This window comes from Hyaena hyaena, unplaced genomic scaffold (genome assembly GCF_003009895.1).
Source record: "Hyaena hyaena isolate Hyena2069 unplaced genomic scaffold, ASM300989v1 scaffold_32, whole genome shotgun sequence".
Taxonomy (NCBI): Eukaryota; Metazoa; Chordata; class Mammalia; order Carnivora; family Hyaenidae; genus Hyaena; species Hyaena hyaena.
In genome coordinates, this window is record NW_024080663.1 from 5,336,839 (window position 1) to 5,349,876 (window position 13,038).

At 47.0% G+C, this 13,038-nt stretch overlaps 1 protein-coding gene across 4 annotated transcripts in view; it reads right to left on the reverse strand.

Annotated features, from left to right (window-relative positions):
• SLC44A3 (solute carrier family 44 member 3) overlaps positions 1-9,847 on the reverse strand; it is a 99,582-nt gene extending 89,735 nt beyond the window's left edge. For all 4 annotated transcript variants that reach the window (XM_039228450.1, XM_039228448.1, XM_039228449.1 and 1 more), the window contains exons 1-5: positions 9,805-9,847; positions 9,193-9,300; positions 5,087-5,229; positions 2,556-2,692; positions 1,541-1,634 (exon numbers count right to left, since the gene is read on the reverse strand). In XM_039228450.1, the coding sequence (XP_039084381.1) occupies positions 1,541-1,634; positions 2,556-2,692; positions 5,087-5,229; positions 9,193-9,300; positions 9,805-9,831 (509 nt within the window). In that variant the 5' untranslated portion in view covers positions 9,832-9,847. The remainder of the gene's footprint in view (positions 1-1,540; positions 1,635-2,555; positions 2,693-5,086; positions 5,230-9,192; positions 9,301-9,804) is intronic.
• Between the last annotated feature and the right edge of the window lie 3,191 nt (positions 9,848-13,038).

Genomic DNA, 13,038 nt, shown 5'->3' on the forward strand with positions numbered 1-13,038 from the left:
CTTCTCAAAAGACAAATAATGGATGACCTCACTTATATGTGGAATCTAAAACAGTCAATGTCACAGGAGCAGAGAGTAGAGTGCTGTTGGCCAGGGCCTGGCGGAGGGGAAATGGCAAAATGATGGTCAAAGTGTATAAAGTTAAAAGGAAAAAAAAGCCTTCTCTATAAGCGTTAAGTATTTTTCCTTTAACCTACTAAACCACTGTAGTTTTTATTTTTTTGCTTTAGTTATGTTTCTCTGAGAGATGTTTTTGATATCTGACAAGACTCAGAATTTAAAAAATAAGGCACAGAAAAATGCAGTGGGCCTCTCCTCTGCAAATAAGTTTCTCCTCTTTCAGTTATTGTAACACAAAGTATTTATTTTAGAAAAGAATGCCAAGAGAATGGTTAACTATACTCTTTCCTTCTATGTAGCTAAAATCTACTGGAGTTTTTGGTTTTTTTAATACCTGCTAGATCAGCATTTTTCAAGTTATTCTTGCAGCCCTTTAGAAGATGGTGAAATAAATTGATGTTTTTAAAAAGTGAAACAGAATAGAAACTCTTAGGATGGATCCTTTGCAGTAAGGGGAAATCTTGTGCGGTCAGACTTGTACTTCTGTTTTATACTCACAAGGATGCATGAAGGTATATGTATACAGTACTGGGTGGTGACAGAATACATATCTTACTGTGGGTCCCAGCCAAGAGTTTGATAAACACTGTACTGGACAGTTGGCCCAGTGCCTTGTTCTACTTCAATTATCATTATTTCTCAGGGCTCTTGCACAGAGGTCTCATTCACTATATATATATTTATAACTTTGAAAAGAATGGTAATGCAAAACAAACCAAGTCTTCCCTCAGAACATCTCAGCATCCTGACGGTGGCGATCATTAGTAATTGTGTTTTCTCTGTTACCTTTCCCGATGGCTCAAATGTGAGCCATTTACAATACAACTGCTGCCTCATCAGTACAGCTCTGTTCTGCAAATGTTTGTAAGGTGCCTCCTATGTGCCGGGTATGACACCAGTTGATAGGAATGGCTGACTCTAAAAGGAGTTCACAAGTAGGATCCTTGAGAAGCACCTGTTTTCTGTCCTCACTGAGCAGGTGCAGGTAGTGACCACTTGGCCTTGCCCATATGGGTCTGTTTCTTATGGAGACATCTAGAGTTGTAAAAACTAACAATGTCTGGTTGCAATAAAAAACTTTCTACTTTGTAATAAATAGTTGCAGTAGAAAAAAAAGCTACTTTATAAAACCTCTCAGTTCCTGATTCACATACTAATTCTGCTAAGCTCTAGTGTTTGTCATTTTCTGACTATGTGTATTTCTAGTGGTGAGTTTCCTCCTTGCCTAGCCTGGTTCCTAATCCACTGTCCATTATGTGTGGTGCAAATAGCTCCTCCTTGTGTATCCCTGGCCTTCTGTAGACCGCAGGGCTCCACCAGGTATCTCCTTCTGGTTTCCAACAATACCCACAAGAGCAACAGATGCAAGGACCCCGTAACTTCTGTCAATAGATAAAGAAAAAATATGGAAGCTTTTTACCTTGGAGGAACTGGTAGTTTGGGACATAATGAGTCTGCATTTGGATTCTGGGTGTAGTTGATGGAATTCAAACTGTAAACACACAGGAAGGACCCTGGAAGCAGAAAACACAGACTTTACCATCCCCCTACACGGTGCCCATCTTTCCAAGGGTGGGGAGGGGCAGTAAGAAAACTATCATTCTTTTACCAAACCAGGAAGGAAATGGAATAAATCACTCAGATTTAGAAAACAAGTCTATAAATGACTTAAACATAATAAGAATAAGCATCTAACTTGAGATCAGATTAGGTTCTCTCTCTCTTTCTATCATCTCTCCTAAATCTCATTTCAAAATCAAAAGTTAAACTACTGGCACAAAAACTATTCAAAGATTTCTTGGGAAATGATTTATTACATAGGCTTGATATTTTTAACCAGGACCTGCAAATAATTTTTTTAAAACTCTAGCACATCATTTCACAGGCAGATAGAATTTGCAGCGGGTTGCCTGGAATTTCTTTTACTTTCCTTTGCTTGTTTAATCCTTATAACATAAATCTCATGAGCAGGCTCAGGGCAAGGTACTTCAGTTACATAAACGGTTAGTGCAAGTGTCCACGGGCCCCAACGCTGCAACGAAAGAACACACTTGTCAGCAGTTCATGGCAAAGCTGGCAGCCCCTCTCCAGGATGGAAGGTGCCCTGTGCACAGAGCTCTCTGACCTCCATCTGCCCCTGCCTTTGGGCCCTAAATGTCAGTCTACACTATGCTCTGTATGGAAGACCATTCCCTGGCAGTGAGCAGAGAATAGCTAGGGTTTCAGATAAATTCCAGATAAACCTGAATGAAATTGCACAAGGCCCAGGAGAAAGCACTAGTGGCCTCTTGCACACAAGGAGATGCCACCACAGGCAAGGATGGTTTCCAGAGAAAGCAGTGCCAGAGTGAGCTGTCTCATCGAGGTCTGCACAGGTCAGCCCGCTGTGCTTCCTGCCATCGGGGGAAGAGTGAGCCCCATGCCCTGGTGCCTACCATTGTTGTCTGCAAAGAGCTGGACCTCTTCCAGGGTATCAAGCTGCTCTTCAGGACAGTGGGACACACACAGGATGGTGGAACTGAGCCTCACATCCTTGACTTCCAGGTTGCAGGAATTCATAAAGAATACGTGTCTAGGAAACAGATCAAACACTATCTTAGAGCGTTTCCTCTCATTGGGTTTAATTATAGGCCTTAAAAAAACCCATGCTATTGGGGTGCCTGGGTGGCTCAGTCACTTAAGCATCTGACTTTGGCTCAGGTCATGATCTTGCAATTCGTGGGTTCAAGCCCCACTTTGGGCTCTGTGCTGACAGCTCAGAGCCTAGATCCTGCTTCGGATTCTGTGTCTCCCTCTCTCTGCCCCTCCTCTGCTCATGCTCTGTCTCTCTCTCTCTCAAAAATAAACATAATTTAAAAAAAAAACCCATGTTATCAAATGTGGGAATAATTAAGGCAAACTTTTATAGCCAAATGCCTCAGCCTAATTTACCATGTATTATGCTTACTGGTGGTCATCTGTGGAACTGCGCAGCATAGGAACCATGCTCAAATACTAACAAAACTTCCCTTTTCCAGATTCAGCCTTCCCTGGGAGAGAACACTAAGGGGCAATCTGAAGAAGGTGTCAAGGAAGGGAAAGGATTGACTGAACTGTCCATGGAATGCTCAATCAGGCCAGTACATAAACTACTAGTGAAGTCCATGGAAGGCATATTTACACCTGAGTGTTCAGCTATCCTTCAGAGAATAGTTGACCTCAGGAAAGTGAGAAGTAGACAGGGGGAGGCCCCAGCTGTGAATTAAAAGCCTGCCCGTCCCCCCTGCCTGCCAGTTTGAGTGCCAGGAAACTCCTGAGATCCTTCCCACTCCAGCTGTTCCACCAGTGGGTAGACGGGGCCGAGAACAAAGCTGGTGTTGCCATTAGCAGGGTCGTGAGCCAGGTGGGCGGTGGTAGCTCCAGACCATGCCCATCGCCTCCCCAGGCTGCCGAGCTCAGAGGGACTCCAGAGGGAGAGCCCTGGAAGCTGCCAGGTAGGCAGTCCTGTAGGGGAGGGACCTGGGGAGGGGGCGGGGGCCCGAACAGAGGGAGGCCGTGTGACAGGAGATGGGGGAACAGATCTCCCACGTTTATGATAAATACACAGTTTAATTTTTTGAAATTGTGGTACAATACACATACAATTTTTATCCTATTAACCATTTTAGGTGTAGAGTGCAGTGGTATTAAGTACATTCCCACTGCTGTGCCACCATCCCCACCACTCACCCACAAAACTCTCTTGACCACGAAAAAAACAAACTCTGTCCCCACGAAGCAAGGCCTCCTCTGTGCCAGGTGACCACCGTTCTGCTTTCTGTCTCTGTGCATTTGACCACTGTAGGCAGCTGAGACAGTGAGATCACAAAGTCTTTTTCTTTGTGTGGCTGGCTTATTTCGCTTAGCCTAACATCCTCAAGACTTACTCACGTTGTACCTTGGGTCAGCATTTCCTTCCTTTTTAAGACCAACTAATATCTCATTATACACACACGCAACATTGTGTTTATCCATTCACCTGCTGACTGGACACCTGGCTGCTTCTACCTGTCGGCTCCTGAGAATAAAATACATGCTTTCCATCTCCGAGAGGATGACTATTTCACAGCATGCACGTGTGCATCTGGGCAGCCCCTTCTACCTTTTTTTAAGTGACCCCCAAGTGCAGGAGGAAATGTGCCCACGCGATCCACAGCCGGCAGTGCAGAGCCCCTCTCCTCAGGGGCATCACTGAGTGGTAGAAGAGGCGTGGTCTGAGAACTGTATTTGGTGACTCCAAACTTACACTCAGGACCTATTCTGAACTGCAAGATTCTCTCCTAAGTGGGGCTTTTGATCATCAAGTCTAAAAAATTATTACAACACAGTCTCCATGTTAAAAAAATCATGACCACGGCTTTCTTGCCTCTCAGGCGATTCCTATCTCTACTCTTCCTTTTCTGTTTCTGGGTTGGATTTGGGGGGTAGTGACACTGCAGTGCCATAGTTGAGAGCATAGACGCGGGACGGAGTGGAACACGAGCTCCCAGAATTCCCAGGTGGGATTCAGGATTTACCAAATAGATAAAGCCCTGGGGATGGTGTGCAACTGGCAACATCAATTGGTAACATGATTCTGATACATTATGGACAACAACAGTAGCCACTAACATAGATTAAGCCTTAGCTCATGTAGTATCTCAGTGGATCCCTAAAATAACCTTGTGAGATGGGCGTAACAACCAGCTGAAAAGATGAAAACTTGGTCAAGCGAAGTTAAGGACTCTGCCCAAGGTCGCAGAGCCGAAAATTAGCACCGGCTGAATTTAAATGGAGGACGAGCTGATTCTAAAACCTGTGTCTTGGCTCCCACACACAGGCCTCCTTTTTTATGAGATGGGCCGATGCTTTTAAATGAGAACACATTTTCCAGGCTCCAAGTGGAAATTTATGCAGTTTTGAAATACAGTATGGCCCCTGTAGGTTGGGGACTTACTCGAACACTTACTTTTTCAACGTCATGTCCTGCCCTGAAAGAGGGGCCCCTTCTACCGGGGAGTTCTTCTTGCCACACACGTTGCCAAAGCTGTCGTAGCCGAAGAGAAGTCTTCCCGTGGCTCCCGCCACCACCGAGTAGCCCAGAATGAACAGCTGGTAAAATGCAAGTGGCACGTGAGAGGCTGCCAACACGGACCCCCACATCCCTCAAGATGTTGACGTCAAGCAGAGCCAGGTGGAAAACGAATCTCACTAGCATTGCTGTACTTCTCTCCTCCAGCAGCAATGCCAATAATTCCAATCAGTCAGGAGGCTCTTACTCTCACCCTTGCTTTAACAGGTTAGGTAGGGAGACCATTTTAAGAGGCTAAACGGATTCTTGTTCATGTTCATACCTCCGTGCACATCTTATTCTCTTCTCCGGGAGTCTGTCTTTCTTCCTTCTGGGCCTAACGTCACCAGGGCAACTCGAATTTTCTTCCCCCTGGAGGCTCTTGCTGTATCTAAGGGTCCCCAGGCTACGTCCATCTCCTCCCCCCCGCCCAACTCTCTCCTTCCTCTTCCCTTGCCTTTTCCTTTCCCCCCAGTTTCCTTCACTGGTCCTGCCTTCCCTCTTTTCCTCCCTTCCTTCTCCCCACTCCTCCTGTGCTCTCTCCTTTTTTCTTTTTGTCTTATATTTAGGGAACTCTGACCCTTAGGGGCAGAGACAACGCAGTTGATGTGTCGCAAGATACTGTTCATAACAAGTGAGAAAATGGTGCTTTTGAGTAAGTGCTTAAAATACACAAAATAAAGAACCTCAGGAATTCTGCACAACCACCTCTTGCAACTTATAGTCACTTTTTCCCGATTTTGTCATGAATGTGGAATACTTGAAACTTCAGCTCGAACCACTGTCCCATTCATTATATGTAGTGATGGGCCCTCCGCTAAGACTGAGTGTCTATCTTCCCATAATGCGATCTTAGTGTTCTAAGTTTCCCAGTTTACAGTGCATCGAATAGCACTGAAAAATTAGTGTGACGTGATCATTCCAGGAGTGAGGATATAGTACCCCCCTGGACAAAATGTAGTAATGATGCCCTATGTCCCAAAGGTAGACTGTCCCAAAGTCAAATATGTTTCAGATAGTCTGCGTTCACTATTAATTTAGAAATCAAAATAACAGACTTGAAATGCCCAATGTGTGCCACAAACTGTTACCGGGGGACATAAAGATGAACAAAACTGAGTCCCTGCCTCCAAGGAACTCAGCCTAGAAGATGGAAAGGCTCTCTGTCCCTCCCACCCCAAGCACGTCCTCCGGCTCATGGTCTGATTCCACGACGCGAGTGTTGCCTTTTCTGGTTGACAGCTCCCTCACCCGGTACTAGGCTGTGGGGTGGGGTGGCTGTGCACCCGCATGGCTGACCCAGCCCCGGGGCTGCCACTTCTTCTCCCTCTCAGCTTGGAGCGTGGGAAGATCCTGACTGGGTCTGGACTCAGAGGAAAGGGGTTCTGTGCTGCTGCCCCGCTCACCAGAGAGCTAATAACAAAGTGGTATTTTCCATTTATCAGCATTCTTTATGTTAATACCTCCCTTGGGAAGGTTGGGGGAGGAGTGGAAGTTTGTTTTTTGTCGTGCTTTAGGGCGGGAGTGATTTGGTGCACACTGAGTCCTTGCCACAGGACTACTATTTTATACCATCAAACTCTGTTCTAATTTCAAACACACAACTACAATTCCATAGGACAGTGACACAGGAGGAGTGTATGCCAGGAATGGCAAGGCTATCGAGGAGGTCGCTGCTAACTGCCAGGGGAGAGCCAGAAAATGGAGTCTTCAAAGGGGAAGGGAAGACTTCAAGAGAGTCTTCAGTGGGGGAGGACGCTGGAGAGGTAAGTAGAGGCAGAGACAGTCCAGAATTTGAGGCATTCTGGGTCTTATGCAAATACAAACAAAGGCTGGCTACTCTTCATCTTTGCAGTAGACCTTCTCTGCCTGTCATTCTAGCCCCTCACCTTAAACCTCCTTTGTCCAACCCTAACCCAGGCAGCACCATCAGTAAGCATCACCCATATAGCATGTGCCTCACTACTGCCGGTCAGGATGTCACAAGATAAGGAAGCCTGACAGCAGAGGCAGAAAACCACTCCTGGCCCCCCCCTTTCTTAAAAAAATATTTTTATTTATTTCTAGGAGAGAGAGAGAGACAGCGTGAGTAGGGGAGGGTCAGAGAGAGAGGAAGACACAGACTCTGAAACAGGCTCCAGGCTCTGAGCCGGCAGTCAGCACAGAGCCCGACGCGGGGCTCGAACCCACGAACCGCGAGATCGTGACCTAAGCGAAAGTCACCGACTAAGCCACCCAGGCGCCCCTCACAGGGACAGATTTTGCTGCGGGAGATATCACTATCAAACAGGTGAACAGGTAAGTACATAGTATTTCTGACAGTAAAAACTGCAATACAGAAAACTAAGTCAGGAGAGAGATAGGAAGTAAGGGAAGGGAAGTGGGTACAATTTTAAAGATGGTGGCAGAAAAGGGGTCNTCAGCACAGAGCCCGACGCGGGGCTCGAACCCACGAACCGCGAGATCGTGACCTAAGCGAAAGTCGGACGCTTAACCGACTAAACCACCCAGGCGTCTCCCCCCCCCCCTCCCCGCCCTTTTTAAAGTATCTGGTTAAAAAAAAAGTTTCGGGAGATACAAAAAGCCAGTCAGCTTGATGGGCTCTCGTTATTCAAATGCAATACAGTAAAGAGAATGTGGCATACTGAAGCCTTCAAATTTATTCTGTAAATGACACGTAATTTGAAAACAGTTTCCAGCTCTGAGCCACCTCTCAGATGGTTCATAATTCTGCAGGCTGTGCTGGGCCACCTACAAATCCTTTCCCCAAGCGGCTGTGGAGCTGAGAGTTTGTAGTGATGTGCTAGGTCTGAATCGTGGAGCGGCTGGGGAAGATCACTGAATAACATGAACAGCCTGAGGTCAAAGCCGCCGAGAGCCTGCAGGACAGCTGCCCTTGCACTTGTACAATAGCGGACCCAGATAGAAAGAGCAGGCATCTGTGGGGCAGTGAAGAGGGGTGCGGTGTAGGTGGCCCTGGTAGGAGGGTTCCGAGAGCCATGAGATAGACAACACACGACACTCAGTTACACCTCTAAGACCCAACCTTCCACTGTGCCCGTAACCATGTCTGTCTCTGAGAAACCAGTAGGTAAATTCAACAAGTGAATAAAGGCTTTTCTAAAGAAAGAGGAACAAACACGATATTTTAGGGTCTATTCAAATTGAAATCTTTGCAGCGAAGGTAATTACTATAGGGTGGCTATGACACTGCTTTGTAAATTAATCATTAACCGCACAGCACACAGCATGCCTCAATCTAGAATGGATGCTTTCCTGACCATGATCTTTAAAGAAGCTGAGTAGGGCTCCTTCTGCTGTTATCCACAATAAGGTAGCTAAAAGAAGTATTAAAGCATCCAGATTTAGCTGCCAAGAAACCCTCCCAGGACTAACGTGGCACAGCCTGATGAGGTCTACCAGCAATCCTATATTCCTAGAAACTAGAATGGGGGAAAATCATTACCCATCTAACTAGAGACTTTCCATCAATGGCACGTTTCCTTTGCTAAACACAACATACAGAGAGTGTGCGTGTTATGCTCAGCTAAAGTGAGAATAACTTATCTCTAGGCTGTACAGTATTAGAAGAACGGCAAACAGTTCATGAACATTTTGTTTGGGGGGCTGAGACAGTAAGAGAACTTCCAGGCAATGAGCTCAGATAATAAGGGATCACATGCTGGCCTATTAAGTAACAATCCTTAAAAGTGATTCTCATTTCCTAATGGAGTCTTCCATTAGATTGCGGCCTTTGGTAATAAGACAGCCTCTCCAAATTAGCCAGCCTAGGGCGTTAAGAAACACCTGATCGGAATTCCCCAGGACAGATGCTTATTGGGTGGTAATGGCAGATGTCTCTCATTGTAGCACAAGCTTTAACCTGGTACCACCTGGAGCCTTAGGCTTCCCCAGGGAAGGTACCAGGCCTAGGATTTACATTTGGGTACACTTATTTCGGGACACACACTGTGGTCCCTTCCCTGCTGGGCCCCTATACTTACCAAACCAGTCCAAAAGAGAAAGAACAGGAATAACCATGTCGTATCTGTGCACTTCCTATAAATCTGAGGTCTCCACTCTCTTTTCCGGGGGGTTCTCTCTGCAGAAACCTTCCAGACAAAAAAAAGGGGGGGGCAGGGCGAGTTGGGGAGTTGAGGAAAAGGGGATAAAAAACCATATGGGTCATAACTTGGAAACTGAATCCAAATGTACTGAAGATTGCTCAAAGTAACTTCCTTTCTTCCTTCCTTTCTCTTTTATGTTTTTAACGTGGCTTCCTGGAGCTGTCACCCGACACTCTGAAACACCTGCTCCGTGCAAAGCATACGGTCCCAGTCGCCAGCCCCTTACCTGGAGGTGCACCTGCAAGCGGCCCTAAGCGTGTGCTCGGCAGCCAGCCTCTCCCGCGCCTCCCCCCGCGCGAGCACATGACTGGGGTCCTAGAGCCTCCCCGCAGGTGTCCCCAGGACGCGGCGCGGGGCGGGCATGGGCTCTCTCCTGGAGGACCGGGAAGGCGGAAGCGTCCGGCGAGGCAGGTGCTGGGAGCCGCCCGACCCTTCCCCTGGGGCCCCTAGCCTTCCCGCGGGGCCTTTTGGCGCGGCGCGGTTACTCACCGGGTCCTGGGCGCCGGGGCACTGCATCCTGCGCTCCGCGGCCCGGCCGAAGACTGCGAGCCCACGAGGCGCCCGCGGCCGAGAAGGCCCAGCGGCCGGAAGGGGCGCAGCGCCTCCCCGCGGCCGCCTCCGAGAGCCTCGCCCTTGGCCCTCGGCGCCACCTGAGCGGCTCCGGGCCCGCCCGGTCAGTCACCTGGCCGCGGGAGCGCCGCCTTGTTCCCAGGCCTCTGGCCTCGTCGGCAGAAGCGCCGAGTCCACGCCGCTCCAGCGCAGGCCCAGGCTCAGCAGCGATCCTGCGCGCGTCCCAGTTAGCGCCCCTGCAAAGAGCAAGAAGTGGAAAGTCTCAACCCCCCGCCCGAGGGGGTGCGGAACGGGGTAGTACTGCGTTAGACGTAGCGGACACTTACCCAGCGCCGGATTCTGTTCCAGCGGCCTTAGCGGCATCATTAAATCACCCACAAGGCCGAAATCATTGTCACCCCTGATCTGCAGCGAGGGAAACCGAGGCACGGGAAAGCGGTGACGGGGCGTGCTCAGTGAGACACGGCTCTAAGCTGTAGACCTAGGAGTTGAACCCAGGCACTCAGGCAGGCGCTGTCAAGGTGGTTCTCTACAAACACCACGTGAGGGATGGCAAGAGCGATACGACTCAGGAAAAAACCTGCATGAAACTAAAGCAGAGAAATATTAAGCATGACAAATATAATAATTGGAATGACTTCACTGATGCTATTTATTAATAGTAACGTGGGAGGGATCTCGTAGCATCGATGCCGCTGAAGAGGATTGATTAATGAGAAGAGCGGTTTCACCAAGTCTCCAGCGATGGCCGGAAACGGTTAATAAAAGGAAATAAAGCAGCTTATTTTAAAATTTGCTAATGAATATCAGGGATAGAACTAGAACAGGAAAAGGAGTGATATAAAAAAGGAGAGGAGGAAATATCTGAAGACCTAATGGAGGCAAATTCCAAGGTTGAAAGAAAGAAACTTCAGATTGTGAGGGTGCATCTCAAGCCATATATAAATATTCCAAATATTTGTATCGTTTGTTTTAGGAATTTCCCAAAAATCCATTTATTGGAGCCATGGACCAACTACCCAACTAGTTCTCGTCAGAATAACAGCTTTTCCTCTGACTCACAGATCAGTCAACTGAGTTATCACACAACTGTACCCTTCACGACTCACTTCAAACCCTCCCCTTACCATGTCCTCTACTATGACATGTCAAGTTGTCCAATCTAATCAACGTGTCTGCACCAAAGGACCCATCTTTATCAGACCCTGAAAAACCTATAAATAGCCCATCCTTGAAACATCAAATATGTTTATATTAATAAATTTATAAATAGTAAAAAAAATGAAGGTTTATTGGTAGCCTTTAGAAGTTTCTAGGGGTCAGCGGTGCCTGGCTGGTTCAATCAGTTATGTGTCCAACTCTTGATTTCGGTTCAGGTCATGATCCCACAGTTCATGGGTTCTAGTCCTGTGTTGAGCTCTGCACTGACAGTGTGGAGCTTGCTTGGGATTCTCTCTCTCCCTCTCCTCCCCATCTCTGTTCTTTTGCTCTTTCTTTAAAAAAAAGTTTCTAGGAGTCAGATTCATTATTTTGAAAACTGGTTAAGGAAGGAGGAGGAATCAAACACATATCCCACTTCTCCTATATGAGCTGTAGTTGAGGGTAATCACATAACTGATGGAGATTTCTCTTTATAGAAATATTCTGGCTTATATAAGTGCAGAAGGAATGACAGAATTTAGGATCTCACAGTCTGCCAAACATGATAATAAAGGGACAACCAGACATTAGTCTCCTAATGACGAAAGAGCGCATTGCCCCCTGTGAGGTAATCAACCAGAAGAATCAACATGAATTTCGATTTTTCTTATAAATCTACCAATTTATAAGAAATATTGGGAACAGAGGAACAAGTCAAATGACACCACAGGGATGCCATCAGCAAAACCAAGAATGTGGGGACTCTAAGACACAGGACCTTGTTTTAACATCAAGTAGCAGCAATAAAAGGATTTTAAGAAAAAAAAAAAGGAGAAACCTAAAAATTAAAAGAGAGTTGGGAGGTATTTTAACAGATAACAGGACATTGTTTAGATCCAGTTTACATTGGAAAGATAAAAGGAAAGACCTACAGAGGACCATCTAGGATATGTGAATCCTGACTGGATATTGGATAATTCGAAGTAATTTATATTAAGGAATTTGGGGATTTGATGATGTTGTTGGGGTTAAATTTATGGGGAGTTCATTTAGATTTACATACTGAAACTTATACAAAATAGTGGACTGTCTGAGATTTGCTTTAAAAAATCTGGGGCAGGGGCACCTGGGTGGCTTAGTCAGTTAAGGATCAGACTTCAGTCCAGATCATGATCTCATTCTTTGTGAGCTCTATCCCCACATCGGGCTCCCTGGTGTCAGCACAGAGCCTGCTCTCTTCCCTTCTTTCTGTCCCTCCCCACTCAAAAATAAACACTTAAAAATAAAAAAAATTTTTTTTAAAAAATCCAAGGCAAAGGGCAATGGGTGGAGGTGTTGCAGGAAACAAGATTGACCATCAACTGATAATTGCTGAAGTTGGGGAAGTATGCAGGAGGCTCATTAAATTGTTTTCTCTACTTTTGTGTGTGTGAAACTCTACGCACACCCTCTTGCACACATACGGGGTAAACCACAAGGCAGGCCGCCTCTGGAGCCTCCACTTAGGAAGCTCCTGACACTGACGGTATACAGGCACCTGTTACTGAGCATTCTTGCCTTGTTTACTCCCCACCCCTCAACCCGAGTGCCCAGCCTGACCCCGTGCGTTCCTCAAGAGGCAACAGCCCCTGCTAGGCCTCAGGAGGCTTATGTGTCCAGATCTATTGGCCTAGTCAAGGTGCCACGTGCTCACAGTCTCCTCTCCAACCCTGTCCGGATCCCTGGTGCTCCTGTAGCACTTTGGCCAGAACATTTCGCCTTTTCTGCAGGAAACTCCCCATCCCCTTCCTCATCCCACCTCTTCTGCCCACCCATCCCTGTTCTCACGGTGCTCACACGTGTCCTGCTTGACATTCTCTGCACCTCTTCCCAAGGCTCTGGCACTTCCTTAACTTCCAGCAGCTCTCAGTCTGGCCAGACAGAGATGCAATTAGAACCACTCAGGTTGCCCACTTTGCTTTCAAGTGTGTGACTATCACCCCTTTGGGTCAGGTCTCTTAGGTTCAGGCTACC